General features: G+C 27.5%; 1 protein-coding gene across 1 annotated transcript; it reads right to left on the bottom strand.

The window, feature by feature from the left end:
* Positions 1-9241: 9241 nt before the first annotated feature.
* LOC127261876 (cleavage and polyadenylation specificity factor subunit 3-I) lies at positions 9242-13675 on the bottom strand. The gene is made up of 5 exons (XM_051290301.1): positions 13315-13675; positions 13124-13221; positions 12351-12396; positions 12110-12259; positions 9242-11042 (listed from the first exon to the last, which is right to left on the bottom strand). The coding sequence occupies exons 1-5, from the start codon at positions 13450-13452 to the stop codon at positions 9402-9404; spliced, it is 2073 nt and encodes a 690-aa protein (XP_051146258.1). The 5' UTR covers positions 13453-13675; the 3' UTR covers positions 9242-9401.
* Between the last annotated feature and the right edge of the window lie 8644 nt (positions 13676-22319).

Genomic DNA, 22319 nt, shown 5'->3' with positions numbered 1-22319 from the left:
CTAACAATAAATCAGTCATTATTGTTAAACGACTTCAGTTAAAAATATAAAAATAAAAATTCAAAAAGTGTGTTTTTAATGATGTGAGAACCTGAAGCTGCTACTCGAAAGTGCGCACTGGGTAAATCTCCGGTCGAACCTAATACCCTGCAAATCAGGTCCGACGGAAAAGACACACTAGGCGAACCATGTGTGGCAGCTGGACCTAAGGCGTCGAGAGTTTGAACCCATGATCTCACAGTCACAAGTCCAATTCTTACACCACCAGCCGTCCGTTACGGGACCAAATGATCACAAATCTTAGCAAGCGAGATTGATGACGTTCCCAATCGTAATATTTACATCTCACGAAGATGAAGAAGCAACATGGGACCACAACAAAATAACATATCTATTTTTTAAAATTTATCCATTTATTTAAGTTATTTTTGGACTTAAGTTTATTAGTTATTTTTGGGTTTGATTTATGAACCCTAGTTGTAGGGCATTTATAAGACTGTTTGACTGTTGTTCCACTCGTAATGATTGATGATCAAGAAATCTATTTCTTTAATATTTATACATTATTTGATTTAATAAAAAAAAAAAAAAAAAAAAAAGGTGCCACCAATTGTTTATATTATTCCTGCTTCAATATTGAAACGTGTTAAAAAACTCAAACTGAACCATAAAAAATGGAAATCTACTAAGCAACTGTATCTCTATAATTTCGAAAGCTAGTTTGTCACTGGTACCATCAGGGCGGATCTTCGTGGGGCTAGGGAGGTCAACTCCAGTCCTCAAAATATATATATTTTTTAGTATAAAAAATAATAAAATATATATTTTTTTTAGTAATTTGTCCTTTTTATTTTTTTATTTAATAATGTAAAAAATTATAAAAATTTTATCTGTTTGTTAATTTATAATAAAAAATATTGAATTTTATGTAGTTTTTTTGAATTTTTTTGAATTTTTTTTTTTGCTCGGATGTGCTATGAATTAAAAAAAAACATTGAATTGATAAAAAAAAAAAACGATTAAAAAAAAAATTAATATTTTTGTCCCCCGAACTTTTACTGCTGGTTCCGTCACTGGGTATCATCTAGGTTGATCATGAACATACAATGTATGTACATATATATATATAGATATAGATATATATATATATAGAGAGAGAGAATTAGCAAACGAGATGAAACAATAATATAATATTATGTCAATATATATAGAAATGGTTATATTGTTAGCAAAGGTTTTAATTGTGTATCACTTACAAACATAACAAAGAAATTACTTATATTTTTTCACTCAAATATAAAGACAAGGCAAATATGGCCATGGATACGTGGCTCTAAAAGAATATTATAATATAATATAATAATATATTCAAGAACTATTTGTAAATAATTAATTGTTGATAATAAAGATATATATATATATATATATATATATATATAATCAACTAACTTAGGGTCTATTACCCACTGGCCTGAAGGGGTTTGGGGGACTCTGTTTGAGTTTTTTCTTTTCTTTTCTTTTTTTAAAAAAATAAATTATAAATATAAAAACAAATTATAATAATTATAATTTAATAAAATATATACAATATATATAATTTTGTAAAGAATAAAATTTTTTATAATATAAATAAATAAAATTTAAAAATATATATAAATATAATATAAATTTATAATTAAATTATACAAATTATTATACATTTATATTATTATATTCGTACCCATCAAATCAATACACGTCAAAACTCCTCAAACTCCAACCAAACCCAAACCCAAAAGAAACATCAAAATTCAAATTCATCTCAAAATTCAAATAAAAATCAAATTCAAACCCAAATTTCCCCAAAACCTCCAAAAGAAACGCACCTTTAGATCTATAAATTGGAAAGCAAGAATTGATGTTTGTAGTTTTAAATGTCTATACTAGAAAGAGAAAAATGTACAAATTAACATCCTTCATCCGATCCAATAATTAGTAGTCGTCGTAATTTCGAGCATGGCCTTTAAAAAATGAGATTTTCAACATTGATGAAATTCATATCAATTAAATAAATAAATAAATAAATATATATATATATATATATCAATGTCACACGCTTGAGGATATTGTTTCTCTATGTTTACAAAGGCATTGATAAAGACGAACAATATTTGTTATATGGACCTTTCGGCACAAGAAATTTTTTCAATTTCAAAGTAGATATATGTGAGGATTTAAAGGATCCCACAAAGAAAGTCAACTTTTATATGCGTAATGGAGGTAATTTGATTAGAAAGTGGGCTGAGAAAAATTGAAAAACAATTAAAATAATTATTTTATACTCCTTCCGTCCAAAAGTATAGTCTTATTGTGTTGGCACGAGATTTAAGAAATATTAATATTATATTGGTAGTCGGTAAACAGTAAGCATAAATTATTTTTTTGCCTTTGTGAGTATATCAGTGTAAAAAGTAGTGATAATTGTGTAATAATAATGAAAAAGTAGAGATAGTTTTATGGTGATATGATTGTTTATAGAAATGAGACTATTGTTTTGGGACGGACGAAATGATAAATAAGACTATTGTATTGAGACAAAAAAAAATACAAAATAAGAAGAACCAACCATCCATAATATTTTTTGATGAAATTGATGGCCTTACTTTCTCGGGAATTTAGATTATCCATTAATTCAAGCATACTCAACTATACTATCTTTAATGGATGATTTAGATTTACAAAGACATGTAATCTTGATTAGAGCCACTGATAAAATCGATAGAGCATTAAAACGATTCAAAGAGACACGATCGAGAGTTCAACATTCCTTTGTCAAGCTATGAAGCGCATGCTAAAATTTTGGACATACATACCAGAAAATGAAATGATTTTTGTAATTAAGCAATCTCAATTAATAAAAAAAAAATTATCCAAAACAACCTAATCCTTTTCAAATGTTTTTGTAAACATAGGAAGCAATGGATGATAATAACCTAAACATTACATCATTGGCACTTCAATAAGTGAAGTCGTAATGTCTAATCTTTAGAAAAATGAAAATTTTCATTTCCACGCTTGAAGATATATTTTTTTTTTACGAAAAACGCATATTACCACCACAATATGTCATTCAGTTAGCTGCAAATTCCATCATTAACTTTATTGAAAAATATTGTTTTCATTTCCGAGTATGTATATCCATAATTTATAGCACGCACTTCTCAACCGGCAAAGAAACATTAAATTCTCGATCAAATCTCCCTAGACGCCTCAAAGCTCTATCAACATAACTTATCCTTACGAATCTAGACCATTAACTAAAACAAGCATAGTTGATCAACTATGTTTGCTATAATATAGGTTTATATTCACGATGAAGTAAAACCATCAATTTCATCAAAGAATACTAAAGATTGTTGGTTCTTACGGGTTTTTTTCAAATAATTTTTTAATTAAATATAAATAAAAATAATAATTTTAGTATTAACATACAAAATTTAAAAAATAAGAGTTTAGTTTACCAGCAAAACCTTTAATCCCTCAGCTTTTAGATAATAAGTTTCCTTTTGTAATCAAGGTATGAGTAACCACAACCTATTCTTTAAACTAATAGCTTCATCTAATTTAATAATTAAATATATATATATATATACACAAAATTTAAATATATATAAAAAATATCAAAGTATATGTACCAAATTTTTTGGTATACTAAAATTTTAGTATTTTTGGTACGTCCCAACATTGAAAAAATTTTGATTGCGAGATCATTAGCATATACATGTAATCAATCAAATTAGCAACTAAGAACTTAAATAATTGACCCATCCAACTATAAAATTAAAAAACAAAAAGTTTCAATGTTCCAATTATATATGCATACTAATATAACTTGTGATATATATACGATACAAGATGAATATACAACATTAGTTAATATTATTATATTAAAATTAAATTTTATATTAAAAAATATTGTATCAATGTCTATTTATATTACATAAACACTTATTCAAATTCAAAATTTTATTGTTAAAAGTCAAAAACTAAAATCTTTAACATGTATTTGGCTTTACTATTCACTCTACACAATCATCAATAAAAAAAAATATATACTCCCTCCGTCCCAGAAAATATGTCTTATTGAACGTACAACTATAAAGTAGAAGAAAGTAAAAGACTAAAATACCCTTACTTTTTGAATGATTTTAAAAAGTATATTCGAGTAATAATTAGGGGTAGTTTGGAAAAGTAAATAATTTTGTTACAAAGTGAAGACCACAATTACTAAATAAGAAAACAAAGACAATTGTTTTGGGACAGATAAAAATAAAAAAATAAGATAATTCTATTGGGACGGAGGGAGTATTATTTTATAAAAAAAAACAACACTAAAATACTATTTAATTAAATAAAAACTCCAACCTCAACCCAAACTTTCAAACAAGCACATCAAAAGGATAAAGACAGAATTCTCTAGAAGAGATAATAATTGGTAATTGATGAATGTGTTAAGTGTGGTGGGGTTTTTGCCTTTAATTTATATTTATAGAGTTAGGGTTTAGGGTTTAAATTTTGCTTTAGATTTTATTTATATTTATATTTAGGGAAACAAAATATTATATTTTTGGTGCTACCATAAATGCTTTATTTTATTTCCTTTGAAATTTAATTTGATTCCATTGAAATCAAACGAATTAATTATATTAGGAAGCTTCTCATTTATACATATTTTTTACTTATATGTTAATAAATCCCTCGAGATTTTTAATTATGATATCATATATATATATAATTTTGCGTTTTCATAATTTTGAATTTTTTTAAATATTAAATCTGAATAATTAATTAAAATTTTTTACAGTAACTAATAATCCAATAAAATAAAAATTTATTATATAATAAATAACAAAAATATAGATAAAATTAGAGTTTTATTATCTATACGGATACTATACATTTAATTCTATAAATTATTAGATGTTAAAATTTTTAGTTTTATTTTTAAAAATCATATATATATATATTATTTATATTAATATTTTTTCGATTTTAAAATTTTTGAATCATATTTTTGTTTTACTTATACTAATATTTTTTTTGATTATTTGATACAGAAAACACAAAATAAAATTTCAAGCAATGTTCATGGTTCTGTGCTCTTTCAATCTAATGATCATTAGATGTTTGTAGTTCGACCAAAATTTTATAAAATGTAACAAAAAAATTTTGTTCGTTTTTACTTTATCTTAATTTTTCTTAAGTTTATAATTTTTGTTGATTGATATTGTGGTGACTAAAACGTGTTTTCACACATTTTTTAAGGACTCTTACATACAATTTGATCATATTAGATTTTTTTTTTGACCTGACTGGCCCGTAATTTTTTTCTTTATCTTAAAAAACACTACTAGAAAAAAAAGTTGATAATTGCGGAAATTTGTCGCAAATTTTAATCTGTGATAATTAAAAGTCACGGAAAGTAATTTCATGACAAATTTATGTCACAATTTTTTGTTTTGACTATTTCGTAAGTAATATTTGTAGAAAAAGCTACAAACAACTTTCCGTGACTATTTAAAGTAACGGTTTATGTAACGAAAATGTCCAAGATATTTCTATTCCGTGTATTTTGATTATTTCGTCACAAAAATTGTCACAAAATTTTTTCTTGACTATTTTAAGTTGCGGCAAAAATAACCAAAATATTTCCAACATTTTAAATTATTACAGATATTGTCATAGTATAATTTTCATGACTTTTTAAAATCAAATGTCACAACATCAGTAACGAAAATAACTATAATTTTTTTTTTATTATTATTGTTTGTAGCTATTCAAAGTAATAACAAAATAATAAAATCATTTTCAATATCTTTATTCAATATCGTTCGTAGTTATTTAATTTTTTGTTAAAAATTTATGATGATATATTAAATAAATATGTATATATTTTTAAAATATAAATTTATAATCAATAATATTTATATAGTTAAAATATAATAACAAACAAAAAGTAATACTTTAGAGTAGATAGCTAAGTTGGCATGACAGGTCGTGTAAGTCTTGTAATTTCGAAAAAAAATAATCGTGTGTGCTTGCATTGAACAAAAATTATAATATAATTATTTTTTTTTCAAAAATATAAAATCACAGAATTGTTATAGCTTTCGTTAATATAAAGTCACAGAGTTGTAATGGTATTATTTTGTAACTTATTGTCACGAAAATGTCACAATTATAAAATATTCACGAAATTTTGTTGCACCTTTTGTTGCTATATAAAGTCACGGATATGTCATGGTATTATTCTATAACTTATTGTCACAGAAATATCACTACTTAAAAAAAGTCACCAGCAAAATTCAACGGAAATGATTCCGTATATTTTTTCGTGACTTTTTGGTAAAAAGTCACCAATTTGTACTAAAATCGTGACTTTTTTTACCGCAACTATAGCCTAATTTTCTGGTAGTAAAAAATTTCGTATTAAAATTTATCGTATTTCTTTCGTATTTTATTTGCAAATATAATTTATTATCGTTCTCCATATTATTGCAAGGGGATTGTATTTTTTATTAATATATAGTGAAATTCTTACAATAAAACTTTTTTTTTTAATTTTAAAAATTTTATACTTAATTATGCATAACGAATATCGTATTATACTGATTATATTATTCTTATTGTTATATATTATTTTTTGTTTCTACTAATCAATTATAATATTCATATCATCAAAAAAAAAAAAGAAAAGAAAAGAAAAAAGATGTGGCAAAAATGACGAAGAAGCAAAAACATAATATAATGTATGTATTTAATTTTACTTCTTTATTGAGTTTTTTTACTAACCAAATTTTTATTTTTATTGTATATGCATTTTTCTCAAATTCATTTAGTTTTTAATATAATATTTTAATAAATTTTTCAATTTTGTAGATTATATTTAAATTTTGAATTTTTTTTATTTGAAAAAATATTTAAAACATTCATACGAACAAATTTTATTTTTATTGTAGTAATTTTATTCTTATTGTGTATGTATTTTATCATTATCTATTTTATTATTCTTATCTTTTATAAATTAACTCTTTTTGTGTATATTATTTTTTAAATTGATTTGATTCGATAATATTATATATATAAATTATAAGTATTATTTATTAAAAATATTAAATCAATATATAATTTATATGAAAATAACTCGTAAATAGCACGTTAATATATATAATATAATCACATCAAAAATATATTATTCTGAACTTGAGAATCTCAACACAACTTATATTTAGATTTTTGGTGCTACCATAAATAATTATGATTATATTTAATTTTATTAAAATATTTTTATTGTATTTGATTTCATTGCGATAAAATTAATTATATTTGGTCCTGCCACAAACTTTTCAACGAACACACATAATAATTACTCCCTCCTTCTCATGTAATATGAGTGTATTACTGTAGACACGAAAATTTATGTAAAGTATAATTAGTAAGTAATTAAGAAATATATTAGTAAAAATAATTATTATTTAGTAAAAATAATTATAAATTAAGATTAAGATAACTAAATAGTTTAATTAAGATTAAAAATAATTTAAATTTTAAATTTTAAAATATGATTAAAGTGTATAATTAATTTTTCAAAAATAGAAAGGACAAATTATGTGGGATGGACGAAAATAGAAAATAGGAACAAATTATTTGGAACGGAGGGAGTATATAACTAAAATTTTAAAATAATTAGGTGTTTGTTTGTGAGTTTTAGAGGTATATTCAATTACGATTTTAATAGATTTATTTGAATTTTAATAAGTGAATTTTAGTTAATTTGAAAATTTATAGACTATGCAGAGTTTGGTTGATTTTATTTATTGATTTATATGAATTTAATAGATTTGATTGGAGTGCTTATTGATTTACAAAGATTTCATTAAAATTTATAGAATTGTGAATTAAAAATACATTAGTTCTAAAAAATTATACTTCCTCTGTCCCTTAAGTAGATATTCGTTTGTTATTTGTACAAAATTTAAGGTATATTAGCATTAAATTGATACGTAGTAGGAATAAAATAAAAATAACTAAAATAATTTATTAGTATTATATAATATATTGTAAGTTGAAAATTATTTGTAATGTTAGATAAATTAAAATTAAAAAATTTAAAACATGATTGAAAAAACAAGAATTATTTGTTATAAATAAAAAAATATAAAAATAAACAAAACATAAATTTGATGGACGGGTAGAATAAATACTTGATTTAATAATTATGCAGGAAAAAACGTTTTATGAATAATGTGATATCAAAAAAGTCACAACTTAAAAGAGCATGAATAATGCAATCAAAGGCTGGCTTTGATACTAATAAACACACACGCCTCACCAGAGCAGTATCGGCCCACATCTCAATATAAATTATTTTATGTAAATTATATAATACCCTTATGTTTTAGTAAAAATACACAAGTGTTATATTTATTACGTAAAAATCTTGTGTTAATATAAAATTTACGTAAAATACCTTATTTGTCCAAAAATAATATTTTATTATAAATAAAAATTTAAATTACATAAATTTTATACAAATAAAAAAACGTAAAATATCTTAAATAATTTTTTGAATAAAATAAATAAATAAATAATTGATCAATCAATTATTTTTATAGCTTCTATAAAAAAGATAACAGTCAATCTCTAAAAACTATAAAATAAAAAATTAATCAATTATATATGTATTTATTTTATTAAAAAAAATATTTAAAATATTTGCATTTTTATTTATATAAAAATTGAGTCTTTATTTAGAATCAATTATCAATTTTGAACAAGAGAGTATTTAGTGCAAATTTTATATTAATACAAAGAGATTTCAAGCAATAAATAAAACACTGTTGACTTGTGCATTTTTATTGAAAAGACAGAGGGTGCTACATAATTTACTCTAAATTCTTTCACATGAACCTTAAAACACTTCACCCATTTAAGAATTACCCAAAAACAAATACATTCACAACAGACTACGAGACTAGAGCTACCAAAAAAAACTCGGTCCAAAAATTCGATTCGAACCCGACAGCCCGGCCGGAAATTGGCACCCCTATAGGAAACGCCAACATTGCGTAAAAGGAATTGCAACTAAAGCACAACAATAGTCTGTCAATAACCGATCAGTCGACTCATTCTACGGAAATGAAAGCCGGAAAAGAAATTATCGAAAGCTATCGATCTAGTAAGATGCACAGATCCACAAAAATGGAAGAACGCAATTCAGTTTAAAACTATTGAATTAGTAACAAGCTGCATTTTAGTCGGTAGCATTTTAACAGTACGTGCGAGCAGAGCATGTTGCACACAAAGGTTAGTTACGACTATGTATTTATATTCGAAGAATTTTGAGGGGAGGAAACGTACTCTTAAGATCCCTGCAGCGGTATTGGCTTCACGACGCTTTTGATTCTTTGAAAAGCTGTCCTCACTCGTTCTTTTAGACCTTCATTCTCGCTTTCAACCTCGCCCGTTTGCTTATTTAGATGCGCCAAGCTACCGTCGACGTTGATCAGCAGCTTACCCTCCTCGTCATATTTCACTTCTCCAAACAGAGACACGAGAAGTGCGTGTATGATCTTGTCAGCCTTTTTGGATTCTTCTTCGTCAGTGTTTTCGTGTTCGGATTCGACAACAACTTTTGGCAAATCTCTACTGGCATTTAGAATTAGCGCCACGACTGAGTCGGAGACCATGTCGCTGATAGGATCAGCTGACCAGTGTAGGGACACGTGATTATCCGAATCCTGCTTCACTGTCACCCGGTCATGAACTTTCAGTGTTGGTACTCCAGATTCGTCGTCTGTTGAGGATTCCACGCTTTCGTATATCTGCTTTAGCCTGTGTTTGATAACCGCAAAGGCACCTGAGTATTGGATCGTGATTCTCTGGATGATATTTCCGGTGGAGAGTTGGGAGAAGATGTGAAGATCCTCGGGAGCCATTATCTGATAGGTGAAGCCTTTCTTGACAAGCAAACCGCTGACGGTTTCGCCAACAGCAGGCGTCTTTTCTGCCAATTTTCCGATCGCTTTCGCCATTTTTTGAGAGTTGAAGTGCATTTCAACAGACTGGCAATTCTTCGGGGTTATAATCTTTGTGTTTCCATCGGCAAAGACGGAAAGAAGCTTCTGCTTGAGCCTTCCCATCTCATTCGCTTCACCATGAACCAATATGATATTAGGAGGCATAAGCTCTTTCAGGAAAGTGCTCGTCTGGCTATAATCGGCGTGAGCAGAGAAGGAAATATAGTGTACCCGCATGTTGAGAGGAGCCGCCAAACCACTTGCTAGAGTGACTTCTTTGGGTTCATTAATAATCGTCTTGGCCAACGTCCCTTCCACTACATAACCGGGAATAACGCAAGCATTTTTCTTGTCCGAGCACCACTTGTCAAACAGCTGTCTTGACAATCCACTTTGAAGCCCGCCAGGGCTTGCCATTACAACTGCCGGGCCGACATCGCGGAAATCATCAAGACTCTTCAGAGGGGAGATGTGCTTGAAATCAAAAGGATTTGAATTGGCGAACTGATTCCGGATTCTCTCGTTCATGGAGTTAATATAAGTTTGGTAAACTGCCATGCACCTTTTCGCGAGGGGGGAGGCGTAATAAATTGGCACGTTGTGGAGATCAGGATGGCTTGACCAGAACTCATCCAATATCAAGAGTAATTCCTGTGCTCGACCAAGGGCAAAAGCAGGAATCAGAACACGACCGCCTTGGGCAACAGTAGAGTGGATAACATCCGTAAATAGCTTCTCTCTTATGTGACGTGGTTGATGGATTTGAACACCATAGGTTGATTCGATAATGCAAATATCAGGGGAGAATTGGGGGAGCTCAGCAGCACGAAGATGTCGGTCCTCTTCGCGTGAATAATCTCCGGTATAGAGGACCCGGACACCGGCTATGTCAACCATAAACATAGCAGCACCAAGCACATGCCCAGCAGTATAACACCAGAACCGGACACCATTGACCTCCAGAGTTTGATGGAAATCAATAACCTGAAATCCGAGAAAAAAATTAAAATTGCTACTTATAACTTCATGGATTAATAGTTGAAAGTAAAACCACACAATGTCATTTATTCAGTTGACATTTATATAAATCATATCAATAGAAAATCATTCTCCACATATTAACTGACAATATCAATTCTAAAGTAATTTGAAGCACAAAAAATCTTAGCTGATCATAGTAAAACTATAGGCAGATAATACATCATCTTTATGTTGGACCACATGATAACTTTCTAGACGAGCTGAAATTGATGTTTAAGTTTCAGATATCATAAAACTATGAAATTATAAGTTATTTAAGCCATTAATAATGGAGAAAGCAGGAATGATTATGTCTGCACACTTGTCAGCCGTAACTACTTTCATTTGGCAATTTAGGGGGAACCAATTATCCAAACAAGTAGTTAAGAATTAGTTTTCACTTTCAACAGATGAAACATATTGGTCAGTTGAAATAAATTTAAATCAACCCTCACAGCCTGATGAGTTTAATCACATATCTATCCTGATATTTTCTCCATGCCATGGGAGGCATGAGGTTCAAACCTGCAACAGGTTTATCCAATACCTCCAGCTTGGATTGAGCTCTTCTTGACTAGACATGAAGTGTCAAGACAATGCTAGGCTGAAGGTGCACAAACGTGAAAAAGACACTTGTTACTACAAGTTACTTATCAAGCAGTCAAATTCAGGTTATTAGCAGTTAATGCATAAAAAATCGACAAAATTTCAAATGCTTTGTATGCGAACAATAAATCTTTTGAATTCTCAAATTCTGTTCCAAAACTATTTCAGATCTACAGATCATTCCCAACTAGATAAAATAATCATAAAATAAGGGGCAGGTAAAGTTATTTTTCTGAAGCTACATGGGTCCTGATTCCATTCAAATATGACTAACATGTACAAAAGTTAAGACGAGTCATCCCCCAACCAAAGTAATAAAATCATATATTAAGGTGCAGACAAAAGAATGTCAAGTAACTGTTTCCCAAGGCTACCAGATCCAAATATAACTAACATCTACATTCAAATTAGGACAGACAACAAACCTCAATTTTGTCCATGGAGCGAAGTATGTCTTGTTCATCATATAGCATATCGTCAACTGAGACCTTGCTAACTTTAACATAATCAGAGAGAAGCAACTTATAAATGGCTTTAGTAGCATGAGTCATATAAACCTTTCCCCTGAATGTAGTCTGAAACACAAAAACAAGAAGCTGAATCCATCAGCATATATTTTAGTAACATACGCAGAATGTAATGTAATAATGTTACAGTCAACCAGACCTTCTCCAGAAAATAAGGAAGCGACGCAGCATGGTCCAAGTGAAAGCTGCACATTTCGAATAACCACAAGTCCATAAGAGAGAGAAAAGACTTGAGGAAATTGGATTAATATTATGATCACTGAAACAGGTATAGATATTTGATTTTGATCAAGATTAATGAGCAACCAAGTATACAAAGATAAGATCAATCACGGCACAAAAGCATCTCCCAGGGTCACAACATGAAAATAGAACCACAATACGTAGTGTGCAATATAAATCAATTAATTGAATTTAAAAATAAAACTCAAGTAAACTGTTAATCATTTGCACAAAACTAATAACTAAAAACTCACAATGCCAACCAAAACTTGATGGTTCTTAAGTGAATTATTCACATATACGATAAGCCACTCGACAAAGTGTGATCAACAGAATTCTAAACTTATCTCTAAGTTATATCACAATATCTACTATCAATCTAAAGCCACCATCCAGATGCCAATAAATTGCTTGCCATTGCCAAGAACCAAATTGATACCTCAAAATCACTTAGAAAATCATTCAAAGATTCTACAATAATATAAAATCTATCAAAAGAACTACTATCAAAGTTTACAAAAGTGCATACACAGAAGCCAAAAACATATTACAGCCGAGTAATTAAGGATCATTTTGATGCATAAAGATCACTAAGCTAACATTGAAGTACAATTTTCTTTAAGCAGTTTCAGCAAAATAATTGCCATTGAATTGCAGTGAATAATTGAATAAAGTAAAGTGAAAACATACTGAGTAACGAGAAGAACATCGATTGTTGAAGGATCAATTTCATCAAAGTAAGGCAGCGCAGCCATGCCCGAGAAAGCTGGATGAATGCCGCAGTCAAACTAAGGGTAAAAAACAAATACGTCCCGTTAATAATTCGAAATCCGAAGCGAAACACAGAGACGAGCGAGCACAAACATGGCAGCAACGCATACCAAAACAGTTTTGCCCTTGTAAGACATGTGAACGCAAGAGCGGCCGACTTCATTTCCCGCCCCAAGAGGTGTAATAATAAGCTCATCCCCTTCACTCGTCGTCGAAGAAGCTCTCTTCAATGTAGAAGCCATACTCATCCCACTTGAGGATGTAGATCTCGCACCAAAAACTTCTTCTTCCTCTTGCAATTAATTTATCAAGATGAGAATGGAGGTTAGTGAAATCAAATCCCTCGTGGAGAAGCAAAATGGGTGGGGGTGGCTGCCTGGTGGTGATTGGTGGGAGAAGAAGACATTGAACACGAGACTAGGGTTTTTTCAGGTCTGACGGTACAGAGTGACTCTGCTGTGACCGAAACATTTTTTCCTTACAAACAATTTAATTGTGTAGGGCTTTTGATTTTTTTAATTTTGATTTAAATAATAAAATTTTAAATTTAATAATATTTTGATAAGTTATAAATAAAAATAAATAATATATTATAAATTTAAAATTAATTTTTAATATAATATAAATAAATAAAAATAATATTTAATTTAATAATTTTTATAAAAATAATTATAAATAATAAAAATTAGCCAAACAAATATGTTTAAGGGGGTTTGGCCCCAATTTACTGTACACATTGGGCGCCAAACACCCCCCCCCCCCCCTTTTTTTTCTTTTTTTTTTTTATTTTTAAAAAACAAAATTAAAATTTTATTTAATATTTATTATAATTAAATGAAAATAAATATATATATATAATATATATATCATTTTGTAGAGAATAAAATTTTCTATAATACAAATAAATAAAAATTTAAATATATATATATTATGTATAATATAAATTTTATCAATTAAATTTAATACACATTTATATTATTTTATTCATTATTCATCAAATCAATACACATCAAAACACCCGAAACTCCAACCAAACCCAAACACAAAAGAAACAACAAAATCCAAACTCATCCCAAAATTTAAATAAAAACCAAACTCAAACTCAATTTTTCCCAAACTCCCCTAAAGAAACATATCCTAAGAGTTCGTCCTTTCCACTGTTATTTATTTATTTATTTTTAAATTTGATTCTCTATTTGTTTTTAGTTTTATAATATATTAATAAATAATATTTCTTCCGTCCACCTTAAAAGTTTATGTATGTTTTTTGTATCTTGACCTATGAATATTAATTATTATATCAAAACGTAAAACAAATTAAGAAAAAAAAGCAAAAATATTTATATTAGTGTCTTATAATACTAATAGAATGACGTTTATACAACAAATTATAAAAATATAAAGATATTTTTAATATTAAGTACAATGATTTAAAAGGTAAATATAAATTTATTAAGTGGACGGAGGAAATAATATTTTATTAATCAGTAAAAAATATAGGGTAAACTGTTTTTTAGTCGCGTAACTGGACCTCTTTATCATTTTAGTCATGTAAGTGAAGTCTGTCGAAAACTAGTCACATAAGTGAAAAATTTTCGTTGTTTTAGTCCTCCGGCGCCGGAGACGCTCGCGTGGCTCGCCGGAAGCCACATGTCCGCCAGGTGTCCCGCCAGGTTAGCGACACTTGGCGGACACGTGGATTTTATTTTATTTTTTAATTTATTTTAATTTTTTTTTCAATTGGACCAAATAAAAAAATTAAAAAAATAAAATAAAATTAAAAATTAATTTTAAAAAAATAAATAAAATAAATAAAATCTAAGCGGACACGTAGCCTCCGGCGAGCCATGCGTGCGTCTCTGGCGCCGGAGGACTAAAACAGCAAAAAATTTCACTTATAAGACTAGTTTACAATAAGCTCTATTTACGGGACTAAAATGACAAGGGTCCAGTTACGGGACTAAAAAACAGTTTATAAGAAACCTTTCTTTGACTTTATGAATTTATGTATAAATTAATTATATTTATAATAGTATTACTTGTAACTTAATATTAATGAATGATTGTTTTTATAAATGAATAACTTTGAGTGAGACGAGCGAAAATTATAAAAAATGTATTTTGAATTGAGAGGAAAAAATATTATTTTTTAATTTTATAATTTATTTATGATAAAAGAAAATTAATCTTATTCTTTTTTATTTAATACAATATCACTCTATTAATTTTTAAGAAATTATATTCCCTCTGTCCCTTAATAATCTATTGATCATTTTTTTCATTTTGGTTTATCCCATAACAAAATATTTATTTCTTTTTTTAGTAATTGTATTATTTACCTAACATTACAAATACCTTTCCAATTTACAATATATTTCACAAATGTCATTACCTTTATATCATACAATACTAATAGGATTAATTTAATCTTTTTACCTTTATTTTTACTTTATCCCAATATAATATTAATATTTCTAAAATTCCGTGCAAAAACCAAATGGATATATAGATATGGGACGAAAGGAGTATCATAATATTATTATTTTTATATTTATATTTATTTATTTTATCTCAATATTAAAAAAGATTATATTTCGTTTAACAATTCATGAACGATAAAATTTTGTGTCCAACAAATGAGTCAACCAACGTATCGGTCATAGGTTTAATATATTTGTCTTAGGAGTTACTAAATCGAGATTTTTTAAATCTATGTATATTCTAATCTTTTCATTTTTCTTTGTGATTGGTACTAAATTGGCAAACCTTTTGTAACATTACTAAATAAATCATATCTTAAGAATTTTTTCAATTTCTTCCATGTTCTATAGCATCAAATTTATGGGTTTATACATTTATATATGTATATAGTATATTTTATATTCTTTTTTAATAGATAACCTATGTTCAATTAAATTTCAGTCAAAATTTTACATGTTGGTATAACCTAAGTTATACAATCCAAAAATTGCTTGATCATTTCTAGTATTTGTTCATGTTGGCTTGTCGCTAACAAACCACTTATTTGAATACTTTGTTTAGATATTTTTCAACACCTAAATTGTATTAAAGCAATGGATCTTTGGCCAAAAAAGATGGTTCAATTTTTCTATCAAATCAAGACAATCAAATTCATTTATTCTTTTGTAATACGCCCTGCAAAATATTAATTCAATCTATTCCTAACAATGCTTCGTAATCAAAAAGAAAATCGTAAAAATCATTTTCGAAGTCCTATTTCTATATGTGTGACCATTATCCCAGTAGGCTTTATAGGTTGACCTGTGAGGCTAGTAATTTTAATGTCTATTTTGTTAGATTAGTCACATCTTTGCCCAACTTCCTCAATGTCTTCAAATGTATCATATTAAAGATATCCCAATTACTGACGAATACGCTCTCGATCGGCTTGTCTCAAACATAGGCATTCATATATAACGACTTTAGATGAGGGACACCCTCATTAGGAAAAGGGCGTGAAGGAAATTGGGTTTTTTTTTTCTCTTTGTTCACATGCGCAACGGAACCATGCTATGTATTGTCATCACAATCCAATCAACCATCTTCTACTTCTAATTCGGCTTAGATGTGTTCCTCATCAAATGACTTGAACCCATACATCCCAATATGCGATTATGGGCTATTGAATGCCCTTTTTTTCTCATTTGAAGGGGTATTGACTTGCAATTCAACCATATAAATGTCATTATTGGATAGCTCAAGATCTTCATCTTCAAAATTCAATAACTCGTCTTGTAAGGAATGACCTAGTGGTGTGGGGGTGGACTTATGATCATGAGGTCATGGGTTCAAACCCCCGACGCCTCCATGTCATTTTCCATGCATGGTTCGCCTAGTGTGACTTACTTTGTTAGGCTTAGTTTGCAGGGTACTAGGTTCGGCCGGGAGTTTACCCAGTGCGCACTTTCGGGTAGCGGTTGCGAATTCCCACATTATATAAAAAAAAAATCAACAACTCTAGCGTTGTCTTTCTTTGAACTCTTTCTCACACTATTTAAGATATTTTCATTCAAGAGTACTTGCAATATTTTACGGTGAAAATGAACCAAAGGTAACTATTGACTTTTCTTTAATATCGCAATTGTGTAACTTTAGGTCGATATTGATCTAGCTATAGAATTTGCACTAGAATTACTTCAATATATTTGACTTTGGCCTTTTTGAGGTCTTTTTCTTTTTATCTATCTTTTGTTCTCCATTTTAAATTAACTTGCCTTTAATCTTTATTTTTTTTCACAATCCTTTGTTATTTTATCGATCTATAGTGACATTAAGTTCAGACGATAATCATTGTACTTTCTAGCATGAGGCCATGCTCGTCCCCGATCTAACACTTGATATTGTCTTTTTGCCTCTTGAATCTATATATAATTCATTCTCAGAAAATATCCATCTACATTGATTGTCAAAGGTTTTTTATTTGAAGTTTACTTATGACATGCTTGTTCTACATTGGGAGACGGCACATAGAATTTTTTCAGACAATGATTTCATTCTTCACATCCACTTCATAAGTATGATATGACCGATCCCAATTTTTGGCCACTGGCCTTGAGTTTGTCTTATATCTACTTTCATTTTCCCTTCGATCACAAGAGTATGGCTTAGTAGACCGATATTTATCCTTTTTTATTATAGGACGGTCGAATCTCAATTTTTTATTTTTTATTTTTGCCTTTGTCCTTATTTGATTCTTCATGTCCTTTTCCAATTAATCATTTTTTCTCTATATTTCAAATTATGGAATTCATATTACTTTTTCTAACTGAAATGATAGACATAGCAACTGTGTAAAAAGGTTATTGTTCCACTCCCAATGTAATTATTTTAACTTTTCTCTTTTAAGTGCCTTTTGTATTCCTTAATGGAAATAAGTGCATTGATTGGTGTTGTGGGTAGATAAGTGAGTCATTTACAATATAGTATACCTTTCATTTTCTCTTTTGAGGCTAACCTTTGACCCATAGAAATCTGAATTTGGCTATCTACTAACAAAATATAAAAATACCACATGTTTTTTATACATCGAATGAGGGTTTGATCTTTATTCACTTCATTCCCCGGTATTGACTTTAATTTCAAGTATATATGTTTTTTTCTTTTACGAGTTCGGATGTCATCTCCTCAATTTCCATTGAATTCGTCAATTAAAGAGTTGCTAACAAAAATGATTGAGAGAAATGAATTGACCAATCTTGTGGTAAAGAAAAATATGCATGTGCAATTATGAGATTAATTGACTGTGCCTGACATCAATGATTTGGCTCAATTGGCTTTGTGGGACAATTTAAGCTCTTTCTGGACTATAAACTCTTTCTTCTATATACAATACATTATTATATATTCATCTTTGGACTTGAGTTGGTTTGTAAAGAGAGTTGTTTCTCCATTGTACTATTCACAAATTAGGGTGCATTAATTTTGGGATGACTTATAAAAAGATATATATTATCAATGGTCTTGAATAATCAAAGTAAGAACGTAATTTATTTTATCTTGTATACTTTGTATTTTTTTTTTTTCCAACTGTAACACTTTGACCCGCTCAAGTTAAAGTATCACCACCACACTACACAAAATACTCATTCATTAACCAATGAGCCTCACATTGTAGCAAATGCTAAAATACCCAACACAAGCAATTAAATAGAAATTTAAAAGATAAAGAGCAATGTCTTACCATATAAACAAATAAGTTTTGAGTCTAAAATATAAGTCGAGAACTAGTTCATAAAGCATTAGTAATGATTTCAAAAACCTCCTAAAAGATATAGTTCTATTTCCCCCAATGAATCATGGGATGTGGATGGATCATTTAGACTTAATGGGAGCACCATCACCTATAAAAATTTATAAAAAAAGAGATTTAGATTAAGATTATTTAGGGTTTGTTTAGATAGGGGTTTTTGGAGGTTTTTGAAAATTTGGAAAAAATAAAAAGTTAGTATTTGATTTTATGTTTGGTGAAAGAAAAAATGTATTTGATATGATATTTTTTTAAAAATGAATAGTGACAAATAAGTGAAAATATATTGTGTAAACAAAGCCTTAGTCTTTAGCATGTCATATAAATGATATGCCTACACATTATTGATTGATTGGGCAGCCTTATTTTTAGTTCTTGATGTAATCCTGTCCGGTCTATAGAATTATAGGAAATCTAACGTGTGTTTGTTTGAAGGATTTGTATTATACATACAAAATTTTTTTCAAAAAATATTAAATTAAACACTTATTTATTATTTTTATATTATTATAAAAGTCAATTTTACATTCAAAATATAAATGTTATATAAACATGCAAAATTGTAGAGTTATGACTTTGACTCACGATCTAGCAATTCAACCTATATAGTTTTGCAATTAAACTATGTTTACAAGTGATAAGAAATCAAATTCGAGCCTTTCTAGGGTTGATGACAACATAATTAGATGAATAATATTATAAACAATGACCTATAGGTTATGCATGTGTGTTTATCTATGGCAGAATTCATAATTTATATTTGCTTATAAAATCTTGGTAGGATCTGCTCGACCTATTGTACCTTGAGTTCTAAATATATCACTACAAAAAAGTATCAATTTTGTAACAAGATTTTTTTGTTGTTAAATCCACTTTTTCCGTTACTAATGATATTAAAGACGGAATTTGGGATGGAATTACATTAGCTATGTGAACTTTAGGAACGGAATTTCGTTACAAATAAACTATTTTTTTTTGTAGTTTATGGTTGTGTGCTTTAGTTATTTTGAGTGCTTAAATAAGTTATAGCTTTGAAATGAATGAATCAAACTTATTTTTCTAAACTGAATAAACATAAACTATGTAGGCACATGATTGTTGTGATTTGGTAAATTTAAAAATGAATATGATTTTGATCGAAGCCCCAAATTGAACAATCAGAAGGCTAAAAATATGTTTCATAGAAGTATTAGAAAATTTTTTTTGATAGATATCTATTAGATAAAGTTCAAATAAATTTGGGAAATGTGTTATAATGTGCTCTTCAAAAATTATATAGATTATTGATAATTGGTTGTAAATGGTGTGAACTAGACTTGTACATGGCAAATCTATTCGAGGGGTGCGTTAACTTTGAAAGATTATATTATAATATCTATATTATTTTTATGGATTAAATAATCATGGATTAATTAATATAATATTTACTTTGTTTGATTAAATATAAGATAACATAAACTTTAGTATAAATATTACTTGGATAAATTAATTCTACCCATCTAGATAGGATTAATTATCCTTAATGAGCGTACTAGTATAGCGGACTTTTATCAATATCGGAATTTAATCCATTATAGTAAATATGTGATTACGGTGGATAAAATAAAATTATCCATCATAATCATCGAAAGTAAAGACACCTTAGATGTAAATTCTAAAAGAGCAATGTATATACTTCAATTAGGAATTGCCTATGTGGTCTGTCAGCTTAAATGTTGCTTATAAAATTAAAATAATAATAGTAATAATAATAAAGAAATATAGAAGGCCAACAAGAAATGGTTCCATAACCTTCTGTCAAGTATTGAAAATTTGCAGTGTATATGAACTTTTGTCATTTATTTTAAAATACATTATTCAAAATTTTTATGGATTTTATATTTTATTTTCAAATATTTTAATAGTTTCATAATTTTAAGAATAAAACTCTCTTATAAAAAAAATGATAATTAATAAATAACAATGACTAAAATTTTTAATGAACACAAATAAAATAATCTATTCAAATTTATAAGAATAATGTTAAAATTACTTTATCATAAAATTAAAGGAACATGAATTAAATAAAACATGAAATAGTAACATCTTCAATTATATAATTTTTCAAATATATTAACACAAACTTATTTTTATCAAATTTAAATAAATATCTAAAAACATTAATACACATCAAATTAAATAAATAAGTTGTTTCTAAAACATTAATAACTATACATGAAATATTAATAATAATTAAAAACATATACACAATACATATTTATAAATCCTAATATTATTTTGTTGAATGGAATTCAAAATAAAAAATAAAAAAAAAAAAGAAAAAGAAAATTTGATTGGAATCAATTTTAATCTTTTCTCTAAGATATACTATTATACTACTTACACTTACATATATAATACTTTTACTTATTAAATAACAAACAATATTTAATTTTATGATGATAGATCTATAAATAAAAACTAATAATAACTTATTAAATTTTATTGTGACTTTTTTTTACAATATATATAGGTAAAAAAAAACTAAAAATTAGAATACAATTACATTACATATAAAAAAAAATAAAAAGATTAAAGATACAATAACATTACATACAAACTTTTTATATATGTTAAAATAAATATATTGTATAAGTATGAAACAAATAATTTTAAAAATATATATGCAATAATTATTATAAATAACTTAGAATTGTAATACCCAATTAAATATCAAAATCAATCAAAAAAAAAATAAATATATATATACATAAAACTGTTTAACATTTAAGCGCGGAAACTCGGCAGTGATGGCGACTTTTAATGACTACAATAAAGATATTAAAGTTAAAGAGAGATGAAAACTTAAAAAATGAATATAATTTTTAAAATTGCATATATATATATATATATAAAAGAAGGAAAAGATGAAACGTTGCATTGAAGTAAAAAGCTGATGGAACACAAAGAAATGCTTGAAAAGCTGCAACTGTAATAATTATTTTAATTATTATTTTTAAAAATAAAAATATATGTATAAAAAATAGAATACAAAGTTTATATATTTATAAATAAATATACTTACACTTCAGTAATATTTATTACTATCGTTTATTTACGCTACAAAAATTATAGTATCCTTTAATATATACAAATAAAAATAAATAAATAAATAAATATAAATACTAATTGTAACAGTAAAATAATATATGGAGTATATATCTTATATTTACATAATAATATAAATTTCTTAATATATATGTATTAAATTGAACAATTTTTATGATTGTATTTAATAAAATAACGTATAATTTCTTATTATTTAAATTACATAATATTTAACGTTTATATTTAAATTGTATAATATTA

The sequence above is a fragment of the Andrographis paniculata genome, unplaced genomic scaffold, assembly GCF_009805555.1.
Source record: "Andrographis paniculata isolate CXL003 unplaced genomic scaffold, ASM980555v1 Contig64END, whole genome shotgun sequence".
NCBI lineage: Eukaryota > Viridiplantae > Streptophyta > Magnoliopsida > Lamiales > Acanthaceae > Andrographis > Andrographis paniculata.
Note: the sequence above shows the minus strand (reverse complement) of the source record. Positions and strands in the feature narration are given on the sequence as shown.

Excerpts from the sequence above, each read along its gene's own strand:
- LOC127261876 (XM_051290301.1), bottom strand. The coding sequence starts at position 13,452 with ATGAGTATGGCTTCTACATTGAAGAGAGCTTCTTCGACGACGAGTGAA. Across the intron at positions 12,260-12,350 it reads TTCCTTATTTTCTGGAGAAG|ACTACATTCAGGGGAAAGGT; the intron begins GTCTGGTTGACT and ends TTTGTGTTTCAG. Across the intron at positions 11,043-12,109 it reads GCTCCATGGACAAAATTGAG|GTTATTGATTTCCATCAAAC; the intron begins GTTTGTTGTCTG and ends CTCGGATTTCAG.